The sequence below is a fragment of the Homarus americanus genome, unplaced genomic scaffold (assembly GCF_018991925.1).
Source record: "Homarus americanus isolate GMGI-L3 unplaced genomic scaffold, GMGI_Hamer_2.0 scaffold32454, whole genome shotgun sequence".
Taxonomy (NCBI): Eukaryota; Metazoa; Arthropoda; class Malacostraca; order Decapoda; family Nephropidae; genus Homarus; species Homarus americanus.
The window spans coordinates 6197-29968 of NW_024714219.1; the positions used below are offsets into that span (position 1 = coordinate 6197).

The window sequence follows — 23772 nt, forward strand, 5'->3', positions numbered from 1 at the left end:
TGGTACATTGCTTTGGCATAAAATGAGCAGATTGGGCAGAAATGCCATATAAGATACCTCCTGTTGCCAGAGGACAGATGTTGTACCTGATATCTCCCTATTTTGGGGACAAAGAGTGGGATGAAGTCGAAGGGTGATTGGTTTACCCAAATGAGATAATAGATCAACTATGACTGACACACTGTAATTGGGGGTTATCAGATGCTTCTTGGCTGTGGAATTTGACATTATGAGGGATATCAGCATTATTCCTCCATTTTTTTTAGTAATTCTAGCTATCACTGACTTTTTTTAATACCCTATATAACTTCTTGCAAAATACCAACATAGTCTACAAAATTTTTATGAAACGGATGTTTGCAGATAGCAGCTTATGGGCTGGAAGGAAGAAGTACAGTATTGCCACATCTACTACGAACCCCAAACTCTGCACAGTTTGATATGGTTCTAGATCATTTGGTACTGAACCTCAACACTACTGATGATGAGTAAGTGTAATCCTTGATTGCCTTGCAATCAATGTTCTTTGTATAACACTCCATAGATGTTTGAAACCTAATTTTCAGCTTGGCATCAGCAAAAGGACTCATGTATTTACCTACCAAGTCTTCAGGTTGCAACCCTGGCAAACCCTTGGCAGTGATAGCTGGCACTAATTAGACAATAAATACAACTCTCCCATCTCATTCCTAGCTTTCAGAGAAGAGACTGAGAGCAAGTACCTATTTACAGAGTACCTCTCAAAATACACTTCACAAACAAAAGACACGAATCAATTGAACATGTGATGTCGAACGTGAACTGTAAACATTGCATAACCCCGCGCCACGCTTAAAACGTTGAGGATGGAATCGCGCTATAGCCAACATTCGTATGCAAAAGTTCATGTCTTACAAACAGCGTTCCCCTATTCATCAATCGCGTTGCAGCCAATTCGCGTTGACAAGACACGCGTTGTAGTAGAAATGACTGTAACTGGTATGAGTGCTGTGATGTCATTCAAGACGGTGGCCAGCATTCAGCTTGCTGGATCTCGCAAAATTCACGATATTTTACGCCAAATATAAGACTTGGTTGCATTAGGTAGTGCTTGTTAAATTAAAAAACGCAAAATGAAATCGCGCGAATTATGAGATCTTACTGTATATGAAAAAGGAATACAAATATAATTAAAAATTTGCTTGGAGAACCATACAGCCCTTGGGGGAGGGGTAAGCCAGGTCTTGGGGGGGGGGGACAAGCCAGAGTCTAGGGGGAGCAAGCCAGGTCTGAGGGGTGGTGTCCCCCCCCCAACGGGCAGGACCTTCCACACTTTCCATGGGTCGCAAGTGTTATGCCATTATGATATTGCGCGAGTTTTTGCACATCACTTTTTCATAACACTGACAATACAAGAGAAGCATTCGGGTAGTGGCCATCGTAATGCTGATCCTTAGCCATCACTTAGTGATAAATAGTGTTAATTTTTTTACATCTTAAAACTGATCAAGCACATATTCATTATATAATGGTCATTGCTTGTACAATATTGGGCACTTTATTCAATCAGACAATACAGTACACCTGACCTTCGCTTTATGCTATGGTTGCGTTCTGTGACAACACAGCATAATGGGAATTTGCAAATAGTGAATACTTAATCTTATGGGGAAAATTAGGATATGTTCCACAACTACTACCATAAAAGTCAACAGTAATGCTATAAAAGTTGTGAAAAATCATTACAATAATTTAATTTGGGTTAGAAATAAAGATACAGTAATATAATATAAAACTATAAACTAAGACATGAAGAGCATGGGTGTTTGTGCAGAAAGTGAAGTGTGAGGAGTAGCTGACTCACTACTCCTGCCGCATCCCGTGATATTACATGCAGCACACACACGCACACACACATTGCCACATTTCACAACCATTTCTGGAGCATTAATGCGATAAAAGTTGTAGCAAAATCATTAAAATGCTCTAACGTGGCTTCGAATTAAATATACACTGTATAATGTAATATAGTATACAGTCAACCCTTGCTTTACGCGGTCCCACATTCCACGTTTACGCGGTACCCTGCCGGAACCCGCGGTGCTTGTACCCCTTTACGGTGAGAGCGGCTGGCGAGCCGCGCCATTTTTGGATCCAAACCTCCCGCCATCTCTCCCGCCCTCTCCCGCCATCCGCCATGTTGTGTAAGCGGCGCGAGCATGGTGCGCACAAGGTTGCCCAGTCATCAAAACATTATCGAGTTCTTCACCCGCCACCCACCACAGCCGGCCCAAGTCAGTGATAGTGATAATTATAGTGAGGATATGGACTTATATGGACTTTGAGGGGTTTGACAAAGAGGCCCTGCAAGCCTCTGTGGTGGATAGTGATACAATTGATACAAGTGATACAGGTGAGGGCCAATAATCTGCCCTCTGCCTCGGAACCAACCGCCCATCCCCGTGTGCCCAGCCATCTTTTCTACTTTTGTAAGTGTTAAAAAACCTAATATTATTGATATATTCTTAATTATCTTTTCTACTTTTGTAAGTGTTAAAAAATCTAATATTATTGATGTGTGTGCATACCATCATAAAGTTAAGATAATATATTTACTACAACATAGTTGTGTGTCGTCAAAAAGTGGAGTTTGGGGGTCGGCCCGGTCTCTATTTCAATTAATCCCATATGTTATGTTGTTCACTCTACGCGTTTCTCACTTTCCGCGGTACCCTGTGGGTTGAATTAACCGCGTAAAGTGAGGGTTGACTGTAGTAATATAATACTGTATACAGGAAAGCCTCCGATAACGACGGTTCTACTAACGACGATTAATATTTAAGACCCTGGTTAATTAAGGATCCAATTCAATTTACACCACTATTTTCTTCGTATTTATGATGAAAATAGAATAAAAAATAAAATAAAATTATATTTTCATATAAATAACAATTAAATCCCGATATGTAGTGTATTATACAAATAAAAAAGAAACACGCCTTGCACACGGAGTCTGCCGGGCTTGTGAGTGGTGACGCCAGCATCACTAGTATAAACAGTCGCAGCAGCTGGCGGGCCTTTTGTTTTCACGCATCTAAACAGGAAAAGGAGAAAAACTTTCTCATGTTTCTTACAGCCTTTTTGCATCCCTATTCAACATGAGCAAGAGAGCAAGTGATTGTAGTGCTGGTTCAAAAGCTAAAAGAAAGTGTATAAGCGAAGCCGAGAAACTAGATGTGTTAAAACGATATGAAAAAGGTGAGAGGATACTGTACTAGGTATATGGAGCAAGCAACGAACATATTTTCTGAAGTGGATCCATGAACAGAACGAAGCATTAAAATTAACAGGGATGTGAAAAATGCATATGACCTCTACATAAAGATGTATAATGAGAAAAGAAAGCAGCTGTGAAAGGTTCTTTTGGCAGGTTTATTACTTGAAGTCCTAAACCACCAACTTCAGCTACACCATCAAATTCAGCATCATAAGCAGCTTCATCAACAACTTCAGCTACACCATCAAATTCAGCATCACAAGCAGCTTCATCAACAACTTCAGGTTCAGTAACAGCTATGACATCTTTATGGAAAACTACAGCTTCAGCCAGAGTTAAACCTGATGACTTCGTCATCTGAGTAAAAACTCTGTCCTTATGTTTTTTCTTTGCCATTAGTGGTTAGCTATTTATATTGTTTCATTTATTAACATTAATTAAACATAAATTTTTTAACATTAATTTTACTAGCTACAACCAGGGTCTTATTTTCTTCAGTTTCTTCTGTAGAATCATTGTCACAGGTGTAAACACTAACGAAAACAATGGCGTCCCATCTCTTCTTGTGTGACCATATTATTATTGATTTATATTGTATAAGGTGCATTCTTAGATATTATTTGAAGAACATAGTTTGCATTTAACATAATTTTATTGTTTGGGGGGAAAAGAGAGTAAAAAGCCACACAAAAGATATGAAAAGGTCTTACTTGGGAACACATCTCATTATTATTGCTTTATTTTAATAGTAATTAATGATTCACTATAGGTTGATTCACCTTACACTGCAAGATTGGAGGACACATTACCGTCGTTATTCGAGGCTATACTGTAATATAATATAATAGCCGGTATAATATAATATAATATAATATGATACCTATACAGTCAACCCTCGCTTTACGCGGTCCCACATTCCGCGTTTCCACGTTTACGCGGTACCCTGCCGAAACCGGAATGCTCACATTCCGCGGTGCGTGTACCCCTTTATGCGGAGAGCGGCTGGCGAGCCGCGCCATTTTTGGATCCAAAACTCCCGCCATCCGCCATGTTGTGTAAGCGGCGCGAGCAGGGTGCGCACAAGGTCGCCCAGTCATCAAAACATTACCGAGTTCTTCACCCTCCACCCACCACAGCCAGCCCAAGTCAGTGATAGTGATAATTATAGTGAGGATATGGACTTATATGGACTTTGAGGGGTTTGACAAAGAGGCCCTGCAAGCCTCTGTGGTGGATAGTGATACAATTGATACAAGTGATACAGGTGAGGGCCAATAATTAATCTGCCCTCTGCCTCAGAACCAACCCCCCATCCCCGTGTGCCCAGCCATCTTTTCTACTAATGTAAGTGTTAAAAAACCTAATATTATTGATATTTCTCTTAATTATTAATTGTGTGTGCATACCATCATAAAATTAAGAAGTTATTTTTACTACAACGTAGGTATTGTGTCTGAAAAAGTGGAGTTTGGGGGTCGGCCCGGTCTCTATTTCAATTAATTTCATATGTTATGTTGTTCACGTTACGCGTTTCTCGCTTTCCGCGGTACCCTGTGGGTTGAATTAACCGCGTAAAGTGAGGGTTGACTGTACAATATAATATTATATGATACAATATAATATAATATAATATAATATAATACAATATAATATAAAACTAGTGCACCATATCTTCTGCAGAAATCATAATAGGGATTCTTTTCCTCATAAAATAAATTATGGGTAGAATTAGGGTCGCTGCATAAACGCAAATTCGCATACTACAGTGAACCCTCCCTTTACGCGGTCAATTGAACCCGCGTAAAGCGAGAAACGCGTAAAGAGAACAACATAACATATGGGATTAATTGAAATAGAGACCGGGCCAACCCCCAAACTCCACTTTTTCCGACACAATACCTACGTTGTAGTAAAAATAACTTCTTAATTTTATGATGGTATGCACACACAATTAATATTTAAGAGAAATATCAATAATATTAGGATTTTTAACACTTACATTAGTAGAAAAGATGGCTGGGCACACGGGGATGGGGGGTTGGTTCCGAGGCAGAGGGCAGATTATTGGCCCTCACCTGTATCACTTGTATCAATTGTATCACTATCCACCACAGAGGCTTGCAGGGCCTCTTTGTCAAACCCCTCAAAGTCCATATAAGTCCATATCCTCACTATCATTATCACTATCACTGACTTGGGCCGGCTGTGGTGGGTGGTGGGTGAAGTACTCTGTAATGTTTTGATGACTGGGCGACCTTGTATGCACCCTACCCGCGCCGCTCTCCGCGTAAAAGAGTACGTGCACCGCGTAAAGTGAGCATTCCGTGTTCGGCAGGGTACCGCGTAAACGTGGAAACGCGTAAAGTGAAACTGCGTAAAGCGGGGTTATACTCTATAGTGAATGCACATAAATCGAGGATCCAATGTACGTAATTGTTTATGAAGTCTCAACATCTCATGACTCATGAGAAGCTGCTGGGACATAAACAAACCCATTTTACTTGCTTTTAGGGAATTCTCTAAAGTCTGAATGTAATTATTATTTAAATTATGTAAAGATTTAAATTTTGTTATTTTGTTATTTAACCCCTAGGGCTTAGGCTTTAGCTCACGTCACATGATGTGTGCTTACAGGGCTTCAGTTTATGTCATTTGAACTTTTTTAATTTCATGGTGGATCTGGCTAGATTATGTTGCCAAGTAAGCATTTATCTTTCTCTCACTCACACATGCAAGCCTCCTAGTCTCTTAGTAGCTTCTCAACTTTTGTGATGTAGGGATCTCGCTATTTGGCTTCACGTGCTTCACCACATGTGCAAGTGTAGTAGGTGGACTCGTGTGCATCAGCAGATTGTGATAAATTACTGGAGGCAGTAATGATAATTTTAAGTAGTGTCAATATTAATAACAATAAAACAAGTGTCCTGTACCTCATGCTGCTTGGACTTACGACCGTCAGGACTTACGACCGCCGAAGTTGTGACCTTTTTTTTTTTTCATTTTTTTTTTTTTTTGCAAATGACACGCATTTTCTATACCGAAACGTTTCCAGTTAATGTAGTCTCCATGTATAATTAGAAAATTATGGGGGCCCCATGTGCATTCAGCTTAATACATTAAAGGTAAGTGCTCAGTCACACTGTATCCATTCCTCATTATTTATTACTTTCACTGTACTGTATCCATTCCTCATTATTTATTAATTTTACTGTACTGTATTTCATTGTAAATTTTTTATTTAAAAAAAATTTGAATTTTTTTTTTTTTTATCTATGTCGGACTTACGACCATTCGGACTTACGACCTGGATTTGGGTCCCTAACCCCGCCGTAAGTCGGGGTCTAGCTGTATTACCAACCTCATCCTATTGTGTCATACGTACACACTCCACTTCACGTGCATTCTCAACTCTTCCTAGCCCCTGTGATGCCAACCTATGATACTGTATTGATGTTGCCAAATGGTTGGCCTAAGGTAAAAAAAGATAGAAGAACCAGGGAAGGTAATTACAATTTACCCAAAGAATAAAATGTCTGGCTTTCTGAGATCTGATTTTGAGGGTTTGTACCTTTGCACTGTATACAGCACTGGTGCTTGAGTTCCTGGAGTACCAAAAGATATATAAATCTTTTGAGATTACACTAAGACCCCCCTAATTTGGAAATCCCCATTAATCGGACTAGTGTCTGTGGGTGTGCCATCACTCAGAGTCAAAATTGGTGGTAACCCCCAAGCAGCCACCTTGCATCCTTGATTCCGACAGTGATTAAACCAAGAAATAAATGCTAGTTTTAAGTGTAACTGTGCAGAGAAATAAAAGTAAAACTAAACAGCATAAGTGTGTAAGTGAAACCACAGTAAAGTAGGTTTAAGCAGCCCCCATTTGTCTTCCAACAAAAGATTCATCTGCTACAATAATCTCAAAAATCATCTGCTACAATGTTAATACACTATAAATAAATACATATCGTTGACTTTAATTTTGTTTTTGGATGTGATTTTTCAGCAAAGTGGTGATCGAAATTACTGAGGGGGGTTCCACATATGTCGGACTAGTTTGAGCCCCATATAGTCCCACTTAGGGTGGTTTTACTGTATCTACTTTCTCAAAGCCTCTTTGTCCCAAGTATTTTGGAATCCTGATACTCAATAGTAGTACAATTTACAGAGTAATGAGTTGTGATGAAATACAGAATAACCTGTAGAAAAATATAACTGAAATGATACAAGATGATAGGTGGTTGGGGGAGTGTGAATGGCAAAAGTACTGTGTTGAATATTATAGTTGTCATTGATAACATTTTCTTTTTTATGATATAATTTTGTCATTTATACAGTTTTATATTAATTTATATTTTTCATTTAATCCTTTTAATTTTCTTGTATCTAGAATACTAATGGAAGTAAAGGAAACAACAGACATCAGTGGCTTTAAGAAAGCTCGTTGGGCGATGGACCTCATTATCTTTTCATCTGAGCCGTTGAACGAAGAAGAAAAGGGTATTGAATTCTCCACAGAAAAGTCTCTGGATGATGAAAACACACCTGGAGTTTTTCATGTAAGAATATTCTCAAATTCATATCTTCTCCCTTATCAGGTTATGCTATGTACACCACATACATAGGTGGAAGTGAAGGAATGTAATTAGAAAAATAAATTAAAATTTTTTGTCTACAAACTCCAGAGGTACTGCAGGGTATATTGCAAGATAATGATGATGAAGTTTGCCACATGTTACAACCTTGTCAGTGAATGTAGAAGGTATTGTTTCATGTGTATCTTTGACCCAGCTTATTCTTATTTCTAGAGTTTCTCCAGACATCACTGCCAGTTGTGTCACCTTTTACAATGACAATGAGAGTGAATCCCTTTCTGATGGTCCTAGGGACAATGTGTTTACAGCACACTGTAAACTAAAATGTTTGATGATCAAGAATATTGAGTAGCTGGCACTTCACTTAACTGCCTTTACTTTCCCCAATAGTAAAGCTAGATACTCACTCACAACTGAGTGAACTGGGAGCACATTGGGAGTAACCCGGGAACCCTTAGGACAGAAGGTGAACATTGTATGCACTTTACCGCCACAACCTGAGTCTTTTCGTGTGAAACTTTGGGAATAAAAAAATCAATTACCCAGAATCAATTACCCAGCTGTATCAGAAAATCAGTTCTTTTGAATAAAAAGATGAAAAAAATAAAATGGATCATACAGACAGCATATGAAACATCGTTTTGAATGCCCTACCACCTGCACTCTTGATGAAAATGTTTGTTGGTGGGGTTCATATATGACAGTGCTTGCTCTGTTATGACATAGACTTGTACTGTATAAAGCAAAATTGTCTAGCAAATGCCCAGGTTCAATACATACACAGAACTGAAGCTATGTTTAGAACACAGCACTGAACTTTTTCCCTTTAAATTTTTATGGTGTACAGTGGTCTCTCGGTTAACGAACGGTTCAATTAACGAAATTTCGGTTAACAAATTACCTCCCTTAAGGATCTTCAATAATACCTTGCTATTCGTAACCCCGCTTATCTGCAATTGATATTTTAACACCCCTATTCTATATTTATGCCCCTATTTGCAAATTAAAAATTATGATACCCTACAGTAATATTTAAAACTGGGTGGGCCATCCACAGCTTTCATATTCCGAAGTAAGGCCAGTTTCACACCTACTGGGCGAACCTTCGAGTTGTGTTGTCATTTTGCAACTCGTAATTTCGAGTAGATTTATGTAATTTTATTCAATTTCTTTTACACTGTTACATGTACACAATTGTTCATACAGAATGTGCAAAAAAAATGAAAAATTATGAGGTCAAAAACATAATGTAAGTATAGACAGATACTCGTATGTCCACAGTAGTTAATGTGCATTCTTGGGAGGGGAAGGAGGGAGCTGGAGGGGAGTGGTAGGTTTGGGTGGTGTGTGATAAATAATAATAATTAACAGTTTATTGAAAAGGATTAGCAGCCAGAAGGCTGAAAATATATAGTTGACAGAAGTGGCTTATTACATTGACATGTCACACAGAGATACACATACACTTTAATTGCCGTGAAGTGATTAGGTTGGAATAATAGCCCGATGACGTGGACACAATGATTTATTAGTCAAAACCTGTTGAACATAACACCACAGTTACACATAGAAGACTGATCATATCACAAAGTTACATTGATTATGTGATTACATTACCAATCCATACTCATAACACAACTACTGGTATATCGGCATCCAGGACTATGTTACTAGATATCTTTACCTGTACATTTTGTCACTCCAGGTAAATTTATCTCTTTTTTTTTTACATACATGTCACAGGCGTTAGAATCTTCCAGCATCCATAGCTGGTCGTTGGGTTTGGTGTCCTTTCACTTGTCAATGTTGGTACTCCCAAAGTGCTTTCCACATACATGAACTGTTGACATTGATACTCCCTAGGTACTAAGATATTTTGCTACACACACACACACACACACACACATACATACATACATACACACACATACATACAAGCTGGAGCTCACACGCAAACTTTCGTGTGTGTTCTGTTCAATGCCCAACTGCCCTGCCACTGCCCAGCGGACCCGAGACAAAGACGCCTTTGATTATGCCCATAAGTTCCATGGTAATGATAGCATAGTGCCCACGTGGCCCAGCTCTGCCTAGTCGCCACCTAGGGGGGTGACAACACACTTAGCAAATTTGTTTCTTATAATTTCAATTATTTATAATGAAACAAACCCCATAATAAGCTGATCATACGAAAACATCTTGAATAATGACTAAATAAAAAATCTTGTGATTGTGGCAATGGTCAATTCTACCCTCCCCATCTCCAGCAAATTTATAGATCAAGTGTCCTCTCATATTAGCTTCCTTTAGGTCTATATCCAGGGCTGGATTAACCATTAAGCAAAATAAGCACGTGCTTAGGGCACCAAAAGAAGGGGGCACCACGGGTTTTTCTTTTGAAGGTATTATGCCTTGTAGTGACCAGATCATATTTGCGATAAAACCTAATAGGCTAGTGTAAAACCGCCGTATAAAATTGGTGAAAAATATTTATCCCATTTTGTTCGTTAACTATGTTTTGCAAGGGTTTTAAACCAAGAAAACTGTGCTCTTTTTTTTTTTTTTTTTAAGGACACGTTGCCCAATGGAAAACAGCTTTATTTTATACACGTTCAAGAACGTTCCTGAACGTCTGAAATTGTCTAAGTTCGTTCCCTCGCTTCTCAGCCCTCACTCAGGCTCTTGCAGTATCAACGAAATGTGTCTATTTTAACGTGTGGTATGAGGTGGATTGTGTGAAGTAACAAGTAAGTTTCTGAATTTCTCATTAATTAAATTACTTTATATTTACAAAATAAAGAGGTAGATATTTTAACTATATAAATATATTGTGTTACTAAATTAAGAGCAGTAACTCTAGGCCAAGTTGTTATAATAAATAAGGTTAAATCAAAACTGTCTAATTTAAGTGATTTTTATAATTATCAAATGTTGAAAAACTTCAACTCTTTGTTTTTATTTCTTAATTGTCTTTAACTGTATTTGTTCTGGTTCTAGTCTAACATCAGTGATGAGAAAATTGTAGGATCTGGCTTGTGGGGTGGCCTGGAAGAAACCTGAATTTATTATCTTATATTTCAACATCAGTATTCATTGAGTCTTAATCATGGGCTTAATATCTTGTCAGTTAAGCAATGGGAGGGCCGAGGGGGCACCATTGTTGGGCTTTGCTTAAGGCATCAATTGGCCTTAATCCGGCCCTGTCTATATCAGATCTGATTAGACCACTGTGCAGTATCTGCTGGTGAGTACTTTTTTTTTTATGGGCATTTGCCCACCTGGGCACAAGTCATTTCATAATGACCCACATCAAGGCCTGGGGGGCAAAAATATAAAATAATAATACAGTAAAATTAATAAAAACTAATAAGAATAAATAACAATTATAATAAAGTAAAGATTAATACAATAATACTATAAAAATTAATACAAAATAATAATTATAAAGAGCCATAAATAAAAAAAAAAATTAAGAATGAGAAATGATACAGTAAACCCTTGATAACTTGGCAGGGATATGGTCTCAGAATATAATAGTATAACTCGGGAAATGCCGAGATACAGTGATATACCCATTAGCCGGAACAATTGGTGCAGAGCTTTTCCGGGAATGAGAGATTTCCGGGTAATGAGACGACTCTCAAAGCCGGAAAAAAAGGCCCTCATCCCCGGAATTTTGCGGGTAACGCAAAATTTTTCTCGGAATTTCCATAAAATGCGCTTGATTTTCATCTCTCACATCCGGAAAAAAATGCCCCCATCCTTGGAATTTTCCGGTTTCTCGGAATTTTCCGGAAAATGTGCCCGTCGGAAAATCGTTCCCAAAGCCAGAATTTCCAAGAAAATTACGGCTCTGGGAACGATTTTCCGAGAAAATTTCAATTCCGACTATCGGAGAGTTCCGGGTTTGAGGGATTCTGGCTAAAGGAGATATCACTGTATTTAAAATTATATGGGAAAATCTCTGCATATCTGGCCACTTGCATCACCTACCATACCTCTGTGTCACCTACCATGCATCTGTATCTCCTACTAAGATGCTTCATTCTTTGCCTGCAGTGTTGGTAAGTGTTACTTATTTACATTTAGTAATTACATGTTCACATATATGGGTCGATAATTTATTTTATTTCTTTGTAGGAGGGGGGCAGTGCCTCGTTAAGTCGGAATTTGGGATAACTCGGCAAGGAAAGAACCCCATATGTGCCGAGTTATCGAGGGTTTACTGTACAAGGTATATGTATGTTGTGTTGTCAAAGTCAGAGAAACAATTGAGACCCTGCAATTGTGTGTAAATGGGGCAGAAAATCATATCAGCAACATAGGACTTGTCACAATTTTTGTGATGCCATATGGCAGCAGGGTCTACCATTAGACAACACATTATGCTTCCAATATCTTCCCAGGCGGTAGTACCTCCCTGTTTGATAGCTGCCTACTACCTACTACTCTATACAATAGTATATTTTGTTTATTTACAATACATTGTACATGTACAGTAGTGTCTGCATAAGTAAATACAGCTCTGTGTCTCTGACTGCAGTCCGTAATGGAAACAATCACCAGTGCCTGGAAAAATTTCAGTCTTGCAATTGTTTCCAGGAATAAGAAAATTTGCCTCAATACCCGGAAATCTCTCAAACCCGAAACCACTCGGCACCAATTATTCTGCTAACGGGGAGATTACTGTATTGTAAGATCATAAAGATAGATTAGGTTTGGTTTGTCTCATTTTGTCTCAAAGTTGATGGTTTATGCTCACTTTATGTACCAGACTGTGTCAATTGTATTTTGCCTGTTTCACCTTGTTTTTTCTACATATTCACTGTTCAGCATATTATTTTGGCAAGGTAAATTGTTTCTTCTAAGTAATTATGAAAATTGTTTGGAGTTTTGTAAGGGAATTCTACTTAGAAGCTGTGCGCCACTAAACTGAACTGTAATTTGCCTTATGAATTTCAACACAAAAATGCTTATTTGGAAAAGTGAAAAATTCACAATTCCAGCATGTTGTCAGTCCCAAAAGTGCTGGATTTCTTAGGTTATATTGCGTTTGTCATTTACATTCAGGTTGAGGATATGAGAAAGTATTTCCATCTCCTCCCTCTCCTCCCCCTCCTCCTAAAACTTCTCCTCCTCCTTCCATGCCACACAAAATTGGGAGAAAAGGAAATCTAATAGATACTGTATAATTATTTTACAGCTGGACCAGATAACCACAAAATTGGCACGAACAACTAAGCAGGGAGGTTACATGCAGTGGCGGCCTGTGAGTTACCTTAGTTCAGACCGGGATATTAACTTGTCCACTGACCCAAACATTGATGGCAACTTTACTTCACTGACGGAAATCTCTATTGCCCTGGAAGAGTCTTTGGCCTATGCAGTGTTTGGGGATAAATTGGAATCAGCAATGACTGCCCAGACAAAAGTTTCTTTTGGCCAGAAGAAGGACAAATTTTATGCTGCAAATAACTACACCACATGGTAAGAAAGTTATAATTTGTTTGTTAAAAAACTAAGAGCTTAATCCTTAAATATCAGCTCTCATCAGTGTAAGTTTACCCTCTCGTGCATGCAATAAGTGACCACAATGAAGGTCATATGGGACCAATTCACATGAGGTCTGGTCATCATATTTGTGCGACCAATTTATCCCACAATATTTTTCTTTTTGAATGATTTATGCATCACTGGCTTCATTATTGTTTGGGCTTTGATATACAGTAGAAGTCCAAAAATCCGGACTGCTTGGGGATTGGGTCGGTCCGGATTTTCGGATTTTCCGGATTCTCAGGCAGTACTTTTAAAATTCAAATTTAATGAAGAATAAAGAAGAAATGAACAGGTACATTTTGATAGTTTATTCATTTGCAAATATAGCATGCTTCATTTATCAAAACGAGCAGTTTTAATGAAAAAGCTGTGAATTCTAAATTTTATTCTTTGCCTTTTATATATCATAAATTGTAGACTTTCCAATGTCGTATGTTTCCATTAGAACAGTATTGCTCACACCACGATCTAGTTTCTTAATTATTTCAAGTTTGTCACTCAATTTCAATGTGTTCTTCTTTCTCTTCACACAATGAAGTTTATCTACTTAAGGAGCCATTTTTATGAGCTTGTACAGTACTCTGTAAATGGAAAGAGTAGGACTCAAAATATTGTTATATTACAATGGTATTCTATTCATACTGTGCTTGATATAATGCATTCACGGAAATGTAATATTTTTGCTGAACGTACGTATTACAGTGGAAAGTGGGATAAAATCGTGATGAAAACAATGACTTTCGCTTTCTTTCGTTCAAAAGATGTTACCGTAATCGCTTTTCGAATGGTTTTCAGTTCAAAAACTTTTGTATTACAATAATATTCTATCCTAATTGACTTGAATAAATACTACGATACCATATTTCTGAATATTTTCATTAAAATCCATCAAAATCATTTTCCTTGTCATCGTCTGCAGCACCAAACAGCTTCTCCCAGTCCTCTCTTTGAACAGGGCTAGAGGGTACGTGTTTTTCGAATCGTTTTCAGTTAAAAAACTATTACATCACTCGTCTATTTTACCTAAACTGCGCCTGAATGAATATATTCTCGGAGATAAATAGTAGTTTTGTGGAAACGTGACGTATTTCAATGTAAAATAGGATAAAATACATGACGAAAACAAAAGACTTTACCTAAGCTTCCGATGTTCTTGAGATGTTACTCGTTTTTTTAATAGTTTTCGGTTAAAATTCTGATATATTACAATGATATTCTATTCATACTGTGCTTGATATAATACATTCACGGAAATGTAATATTTTTCCTGAAATTACATACGTATTACAGTGGAAAGTGGGATAAAATCATGACGAAAACAATGACTTTCGCTTTCTTTCGTTCAAAAGATGTTACCGTAATCGTTTTTCGAATGGTTTAGTTTAAAAACTGTTGTATTTCAATAATATTCCCTCCTAATTGACTTGAATAAATACTTGAATGGAAATACAGTATTACCCCGCCTAACGCGGTTTCACTTAACGCGTTTTATCATATACGCGGTGCCTCGCCAGAGCTGAACTTTCACTTAACACGGATTTTTTCCACATATACGCGGTGAGTGTCCGGCTCGAGACGCTATTTTTAGATTTGCCCCACCCGCCACCCTGCCTGACTGCCTGTTTTAACTCATAAAATTCATACAAATTACCCGGCCAGAATATAATTTACATTGCTGGAATTCTTATAATTTGGTGATCATTTTGAATATAAACAACATATATTTTGCATTAAAACATACAATTTTTAGATAAAAAATTTTCTCTAGGTAACTATGTTATCTTTTGTGCAAAATATATGACATTTATATTCAAAATATTCCTGGTCTTACAAGGAATCCAGCAATGTCAATTATATTATCCTAACTTTAGTTTGAGGTATTATTTATTAAAATTTAGTGGTTATCCCACACATCTCCTTGGGATGGTGGGTGGGGGGGAGGGACGGACCGACCGACCATCTGTTACCCAGTGAAGAATTATTTTTTTTTTTATTAACTGAAGATATTTGTTTTAGCTCATAAAATTCATACAAATTACCCGGTCAGAATATAATTTACATTGCTGGAATTCTTATAATTTGGTGATCATTTTGAATATAAACAACATATATTTTGCATTAAACATACAATTTTTAGATAAAAATTTTCTCTAGGTAACTATGTTATCTTTTGTGCAAAATATATGACATTTATATTCAAAATATTCCTGGTCTTACAAGGAATCCAGCAATGTCAATTATATTATCCTAACTTTAATCTGAGGTATTATTTAATACTAAATGTTAAAAACTCTGGAAGGGAGGATTGGTGGGGGGAGGGTTGGGACTGACCGCGCGGTTGGAAGAGGGGGGGAGGCAAGGTGGGGTACTTTGATTGACAGATAGTGTTGTGAAGATTATTTTTTTTTTATTAACTGAAGATATTTGTTTTAGCTCATAAAATTCATACAAATTACCCGGTCAGAATATAATTTACATTGCTGGAATTCTTATAATTTGGTGATCATTTTGAATATAAACAACATATATTTTGCATTAAACATACAATTTTTAGATAAAATTTTTCTCTAGGTAACTATGTTATCTTTTGTGCAAAATATATGACATTTATATTCAAAATATTCCTGGTCTTACAAGGAATCCAGCAATGTCAATTGTATTATCCTAACTTTAGTTTGAGGTATTATTTATTAAAATTTAGTGGTTTTCCCCCAAGCAGTGTAGTGTGAGAGGGGGAGGGAGTTGAGAACATTATTTGAATGGACATTAACTTGGCGACTGTATTTCTCTATTTCTCTTAAGTATTAATTGTGTGCATGTACCATCATAAAATTAAGATGTTATTTTTACTACAACATAGGTATGTGCCTTCAAAAAGTGGAGTTTGGGGGTCGGGCTGGTTTCTATTGGAATTAATCCCATATGTTCTGTTGTTCACTTAACGCGGATTTCACTTAACACGGGACCCTCTGGGCTCAATTGACCGCGTTAAGTGGGGTACAACTGTATACAATATTTTTGTTGAAACTACCCGGGTTTCAGTGTAAAGTGTCGTAATAATAAATGGTAAACAATTTGCCTTCAGCACTTGTGTTTCATGCACGGCGAGCCTCAGTTTATAGGACGTAGAGCTTTTTTAGTGGTTTTGTTGTTCCATTACCCTCAAAAACGTGGGTGGAACTATAAACGAGGAATATCATAAATTAACGATTTCTTGGTCAAAAAATCAGGGTTGACTGATAACGAGGGGGGGTTATAGACGAGTATATACGGTATGTTGTCACAGTTTGATTCCCCATTTTAAAGTGGCGACCACGTGGTCGCTTGTTGTCGCTGTGCAGCTGTGGCGCTCACACATGCGCACATGCACACAAATGCCCGCTAAAAAAAAAAAATGAGTTCGAAAAGTCCGGATTCTCGGGTGGTCCGGATTTCTGGCATCCGGATTTTTGGACTTTTACTGTAAGTAGAAAAAATATAAGACGTGTATTTTTTTCGTTCCGAATAAAGAAAAAAAAAATTCCCAGCATCATATCTCTGATACATTACGTTCTCACAAAGCTACTCAGCTATTATATACAGTTGTAACCCGATTTACGCGGTCAATTGAACCCACAGGGTACCGCGTTAAGTGAAATCCGCGTAAATGGAACAACAGAACATATGGGATTAATTCCAATAGAGACTGGCCCGACCCCCAAACTCCACTTTTTCAGACACAATACCTACGTTGTAGTAAAAATTACATCTTAATTTTATGATGGTATGCACACACACAATTATTAATTAAGAGAAATATCAATAATATTAGTTTTTTTAACACTTACATTAGTAGAAAAGATGGCTGAGCACACAGGGATGGGGGGTTAGTTCCGAGGCAGAGGGCAGATTATTGGCCCTCACCTGTATCACTTGTATCAATTGTATCACTATCCACCACATAGGCTTGCAGGGCCTCTTTGTCAAACCCCTCAAAGTCCATATAAGTCCATATCCTCACTATCACTATCACTGACTTAGGCCGGCTGTGGTGGGTGGCGGGTGAAGAACTCGGTAATGTTTTGATGACTGGGCGACCTTGTGCGCATCCTGCCCGCGCCGCTTCCCACGTATATGGGTAGACGAACCGCATAAAGTGAAAGTTCGGTTCTGGCAAGGCACCGCGTATATGAGAAATTGCGTAAAGTGAAACCGCGTAAAGCGGGGTACAACTGTAGTTAAATAGAAGCAGAATTTTATGAGCTTTCCAATGATTGCTTTGGAAATTTGATATGACTGATTGTGGAGAGGGTGGGAGAGGAAATACTGTAAAGAGATAAATGCGACTTACCAGCATGGCTGATAGGAGGAAGCTGTTGGACAGCGGAACTCCACCCATGCTTTGGTACTTTCTGGAAGCTTCCTTCGCAACTTCGTGCAGTTATCTATGATGCACAAAATATTGACGCAATTGTCTTGATTTTTTTATTTTTTTTTTTTTTATAGTTTAATGACGCAATTGTAGTCACCGATGCAAATAGTGCTATCCAATGATTTGCGTCATGATGCGCGAGGCGGTTAACTGTAGGGACAACATGCATCATTATTATGAGGTCAAACGCATAAAGGGAATAAACATTTCTTTGCTCACCAGTTAGCAGGCAGAGTGGGGTTGGGAGCGGAATGTGTGGGGTGGGGCGTTGCTAGGAAGTCGGCAAAGACATTGTCCTAGGTGGGCTTTGTGGTATGGTAAGTGTTGAGTTGAAGCAGCCAGTGTATATACAAATGCCATTTTTGTTAAACTTTCATTTGGCTCTTCCTTAGGTTTAGCTGCATTTATTTTTAATTCTAGATCTTCTACAAATTTTGTTTGTTTGAAGTAGCACAGTTGTTAAATAACATTAAGAAAGGTAGGTACGGTAGTATGATTATGAATACTGTGAAAGGAGGTACATGGAGTTGTGAGTTTTCTTCACAGCCTTTCAACTTTCCATAAAGGCCGTTACTTTGGATCTGTGATATTATTCTTTATTTTTTGTATTTTTATTTATTTTTTTAACTTGGTTTTCAGTACAGGTTGAATCTCGATTTAACGGCACTGGATTTACCGGCAACTCACATTTAATGGCAAAATTTAGAGATCAAAATTTTTTCATTATTTGTTTATCTTTTTTAAGGCCTGCCCGTAATTTCCACTAGTCCTTACCTTCTGCAACGCTCCCGTGGTCAGTGTATTTTGGCATTAAAATCCAGCTGGTGCTGTGCTCGTGTGATCGCCTTAAATTTCTACTTTCTTTGCATCAATTATGTCCTCTAAATGACCTGAAAACCTGACTGGAGTTGCTAGCCACCCAAAGAAGAAAAGAATTTCCCTGAAAATTTTGCAGAAGGTTGCAATATTATGGAAAATGGTGCCAGTTTAATGAAACATTATTGAAAAATAATTAAGCCCCCCCCCCAAAAAAAAAAAAATTTGCACACTCAATCCCAGATGAGCTATTGCTTCGTAGTATATTTTCAGTTTCTTGTTTATAAAATGGTAACACTGACCCACTCTTCACTAATAGTGTTGCCAGCACTCGCCATCTCTCAAGCACTGTTGTTGACACTGTCCTAGAGGGCTGGTGGTTACCACAGGATTTGTCTTGGACACTTAGTAAATAATATTGTAGCATATTTATCAGAACTTAATAAATGTTATTGTAGTGTTTAATACGTCTCCGTATGCCCTGGTTTATCCTCACCTCGTCACCCCACCTTGCAGTGTTACATTTATTTATTACTATTATTTACTTTATAATTACTGTACAGTCTGTACATTTCGAAAAAAAAATTTCCTCAGTAATTATAAATACATAGATTATTTTATGTGGCAGCCAAGGCAAGGCGCAAAAACTGAGCAGAAGACGAACGAATAAAAAAATTGAACACACATCAGCTGGGTGGTCACCAGTTGACTCAGAGACTTGTGTGTGTCCTGACACGGACATGCAGTTACTGTTCAGTGCTCACTGCCTCCACACACATATGTTCACTTCCCACACATACGCACCCATGCACTTCAGTTTTCTTATTTTATGGTAGTTTTATATTCTATTTTCTTTATTTGTAAGCCACTTTAGAGTATAGTAATTTTTACTCTTTTACTCTGTATTAGAGAAAACAATTTTACTAGGGTAGACTAATATCCTGAGAAATTTATGTCCCTTATTTTTTTTTACAATTTATCATCTTCACCACTGATCGGCTCGTTAGCCGCTTGGGCAATCGGTCACGTCTGTTACCTTTCTCTTTCTTTTATCCTCTTCACCAAATGATTGGCTTGTTAGCCTCTTGGGCGATCAGTCACGTCTCTGTTATGCACTGTTGGCAAGTACTCGGCATGCACCAGCTCCCGAATGTACCTGAACCCGCTCCAGTGTTGGTCAAGTCTTGTCTTGAAAGAGCACACACTCGGTGCCGTCACAACACTTTCTGGTAGATTGTTCCAAGAGTTCACAACTCTCACTCCGAAAAAGTTTGCCCTCACAGTTTTCTGGACTTGCGGCTTCTTCAATCTTGAGCTGTGACCCCTTGTGGGGCGAGTTTCCGCCAGCTCCAAGTAAGGACACTCGACTGAGTAGTGCCCCCTGAGATGCTTATACACCTCAACTAGGTCACCCCTTGCCCGTCTGTAGTATAAGCTAGGCAAGTTCAGGCGCTCCAATCTCTCAGGGTAACTGAGGTTCTGAATTGCAGGCACCAGTCTGGTGGCCCTCCTTTGAATATTTTCTACCAACTGACAGTCCCTAGCATATCTTGGGGACCAGATGGGGTGACAGTACTCCAGATGGGGAAGCACTTCACTCTTAAAGATCATTACGAGGGACGGACCGTCTAGATATCTGAACGACCTTATAAGACCCAATAATTTATTTGCCTGATTTACCTTCTTCTTGCAATGGCCCGAGAACTTCAGCTCATTGTCAACATACACACCTAGGTCCTTCTCACATTCAGTCTCAACTAGTGCAGTTTCTGCATGCCGTTGGGACATATGATACGCCTCCTTACCGTTGGTACGCCCCACGTGCATCCTCTTACACTTCGTGACATTGAATCTCGGCAGCCATTTCTTTGACCATTCCTGGAGCCCACAGAGGTCCTTCTGCAGCTCTTCACAGTCCGCTTGGTTCTTGATTTCCCGAAATAACTTGGCATCATCGGCAAACATTTGTATGGAGGAGTGTACAACGTCAGGCATATCATTTATGAAACAAACAAACAACAGCGGGCCCAATACACTGCCCTGTGGTACCCCACTTGTGACAGGTACGGATGACGATTTCGTGCCATTAATCACCACACACTGCTTGCGGTCATGTAGAAAGTCTTCTATCCATGCTCGGACATTTCCCCGAATTCCGTACCCTTCCAGTTTGATTTTCAGCCTAAAAAAGGGGTCCACTGCCGAAAGCCTTTTTTCATGGGAAGTACATTTTTATGTGTTTATTTCCATACTCAGACATGAATTATATGAAGAGGAAAAAAATTGCTAAAATTTATTAGTTTTTATTACCAAAAACCTACTCCATAGAAATATCAACACCATCTTTGAAACATTTATCATTTCTAACCTAAAATCTTATGACAAATATGATAATCTTGGTAGCTTAATCAAGTGGTTTCGTCAGTGCTTTAACGACAAATTGGATTTAATGGCATGGTCCAGGTCCTATTGATGCCATTAAATCAAGGTGCAACCTGTACAGTGTTTTATATTAGTTTTGTATTTGTAATAATAACACAAGACTAGTCACTATAGCCACATCTGCCTAGCCCTCCTTATCACTCCAGGCGAAGCTGAGCAATAGTATGTTATGGTTATTTTCCAACTCGTAATTTTGGGTAGATACACATAATTTTCTTCACAATGTGTGAAATGCACACAATATTCCCTGCTGAAATGAGTTGGGGGGGGGGGGAAGTGCATGTTATATCCCATAAAATATGGCCCTTAAATCTTTCTTAAAATAGATTATTTTATTAAAAAGACAGATATATGGTACTTTAATGTACTGTCTAGTCAGAAGCAGCAATTGCTACCCCCTCTAGTAGCCAGAACCATGGTAAATGAAGGCCTGGCGATTAGACAAACCTTTCTCCTTCCCTTCCTCCCCTGTCCAAATGTTGCTAGGTAGTTAGGAATTATCTTGGCTGCCAATGCTGCATTGTGTCAACATCGGCATTCACTGGCTGTGGCTCCGGCTACTAGGAGAGGAGTAGCAATTACTGCTTCTGACTGTAACATTGAGATTTGCATGAGTGGTTGACTAGTTATACCAGTCTCAAGATTTTACTAACCCTGAGTAGGGGCTGACCATTGTTTACTCACATTAAAACAAATATGCATCATATTGAAATGAAAATTTACTTTATCTTGGTTCTCCGCTGGAGGATATTAAAGTTCATTGGACATATTTCTGGTCAGCATTATTGATTATATTTTATTTTGGACTATTAGGAAATAAATACTGTACAGTATACTGTATTCTTTTTCCTTAGATTATGGATATTTTTCAGGACTGTTGGCTTTGGACATGGATCGCCACCAAAGGAAACTTTCTCCACGATGGTGATCCTTGTCATAACCCTAGGTTTAAGCATCCCAGCATTGATGTTTCTGATTGGATGTGTAGTGATAGCCAGTCGCAAGTGCCGTAGGTCAACTGATCAACTTATTGTTAATTAATTTTTCAGATTTTCCAAACTTTGTATTTATATCATTGAATTCACACAGTGTGGTTATTATTGAGTTAAGTATAATTTTATGTATTTTTGTAGATTTGAAGTATTTTTCCTGTAAAGTGCCTTGAAGTGGAGAGAATTCACAGTATGATACTCATATAAGATACTCTTGTTATTCTAACATTACAGTCGCATGAGCTCTTTATTTGCCTCTTGTAGAAAAAAAATTATTTGCTTGCAAGAAAAGGTTATTAAATTTTTTCAAGCTGAAAATAAAGAACTCTATATTTATTTTCATGTGAAGAAAGCACTTCTTCCCTGCCTCCAGCCTTGTTCATCCATTTGAAGTGATTTAATGTCCATTCACTGAATTGAGAGAGGCTTTGTGGATCAAAAGGAATTTTGGGATACGGCTTCATGTCAAGAGTATTTAAGCTTAGTTTGGTAATCAACATTTCCTAACTTTTTGTACTGGTTTATAGAAGCCCTCTTGTTTTTTTAAAATTCAGTGCTGTATTAAGAAACATTAGGCTATTAAACTTCTATTGCTGTTAAAACCACAAAAGTGTGACCACTTAAGCATTCCTTTAGTTGTGAGTAATTTTTTTATTAAAAGACTAGCTTTATGAAATCAAGAATAATTTATTTTTATATTAAATAATATTGAATGTATGGCTGCTATCACTAACATTACATTGATTTTTTTTTTTTTTACAAGAGAACAGATTTTATGCTTGATATCACTATAAATGTAAGATATCTTTGGTCAGTCAGTTTACATAAAATTCCCAGTCTACAGTTGAAGGAATGAAGGTGGTGGTTAAGTGTAGTGCCAGCCATGGACCAAAAAAAGGCTTAGTCTACCGTGTGCTGGATCTGCACTACCCATAATGAGGTGGCAGGTCTATGGAACGCACTCTCATATTCACTTTGGTACTTGGGATTCGACACTGAGTGAATGCAGCTCCTGCCACATGTCCTAAAGGTTACTGGTTTGCACCAGGGGCACTCCCAGTACACCCAGCTGTGAATGAATACACAACTTTATAGTTAAGGAAGCAAGGGCAGTTGAGTGTAGTGTTGGCCACACAACCTCCTTTAGAACCAAAGGCTTGGTGTTCAGTGTATTGTATCCACACTGCCATTACTGGAACATCAAGATAATGGGATCCACTTGAACTCTGACATATGACTATCATATTGTATTTTGTGATATACATGTTTTTCAAACCAAAGTTTATTATTTAGGTTTGCACTGTAAAAGATTCATGTAGTTATCTATAAAGTGATATTTTACAAATATATATCCAGTATGTAGTACTGTACTGTGTTACTTAGAGATATATAATTATACTGTATAGTGAAGTAGTAATTTATCATGATGTAAGTTGTGCTATTTTGAGAGCCTGCTGAAATGTATAGACTTGTTCCAATAATTTTAATTGTCAGTAATCTACAAATCTTCAAATGTTGAAGGTTCTTCCTTGACATTCACAACAATTATTGAACAAAGACTGGCCTCTGTAAGTAAACACTTGCATCACATTCCAGTGGTTGAAATTTCCTTTTGGGAGGTGAGGCTTTATACAAGTTCCTTTGCTCCATGTGCATGTCTGCTCAGCAATGATTAGTGCCAAGTATTTTAGGGGTTACTGTATTAGG

General features: G+C 38.0%; 1 protein-coding gene across 1 annotated transcript; it reads left to right on the top strand.

Annotated features, from left to right (window-relative positions):
- Nucleotides 1-337: 337 nt before the first annotated feature.
- LOC121878536 (glycosylated lysosomal membrane protein B-like) lies at nucleotides 338-23655 on the top strand. Its single transcript, XM_042384816.1, has 4 exons — nucleotides 338-488; nucleotides 7647-7815; nucleotides 13052-13335; nucleotides 21946-23655. Exons 1-4 carry the CDS (start codon nucleotides 442-444, stop codon nucleotides 22112-22114), a joined length of 669 nt encoding a protein of 222 aa, XP_042240750.1. The 5' UTR covers nucleotides 338-441; the 3' UTR covers nucleotides 22115-23655.
- Nucleotides 23656-23772: the final 117 nt, after the last annotated feature.

What these genes read in the sequence shown, in the direction of transcription:
- LOC121878536 (XM_042384816.1), top strand. Translation starts at nt 442, where the DNA reads ATGGTTCTAGATCATTTGGTACTGAACCTCAACACTACTGATGATGA. An exon ending in CTCAACACTACTGATGATGA is followed by an intron (nt 489 to 7,646) that starts GTAAGTGTAATC and finishes TCTTGTATCTAG; the next exon opens with AATACTAATGGAAGTAAAGG. An exon ending in ACACACCTGGAGTTTTTCAT is followed by an intron (nt 7,816 to 13,051) that starts GTAAGAATATTC and finishes ATTATTTTACAG; the next exon opens with CTGGACCAGATAACCACAAA.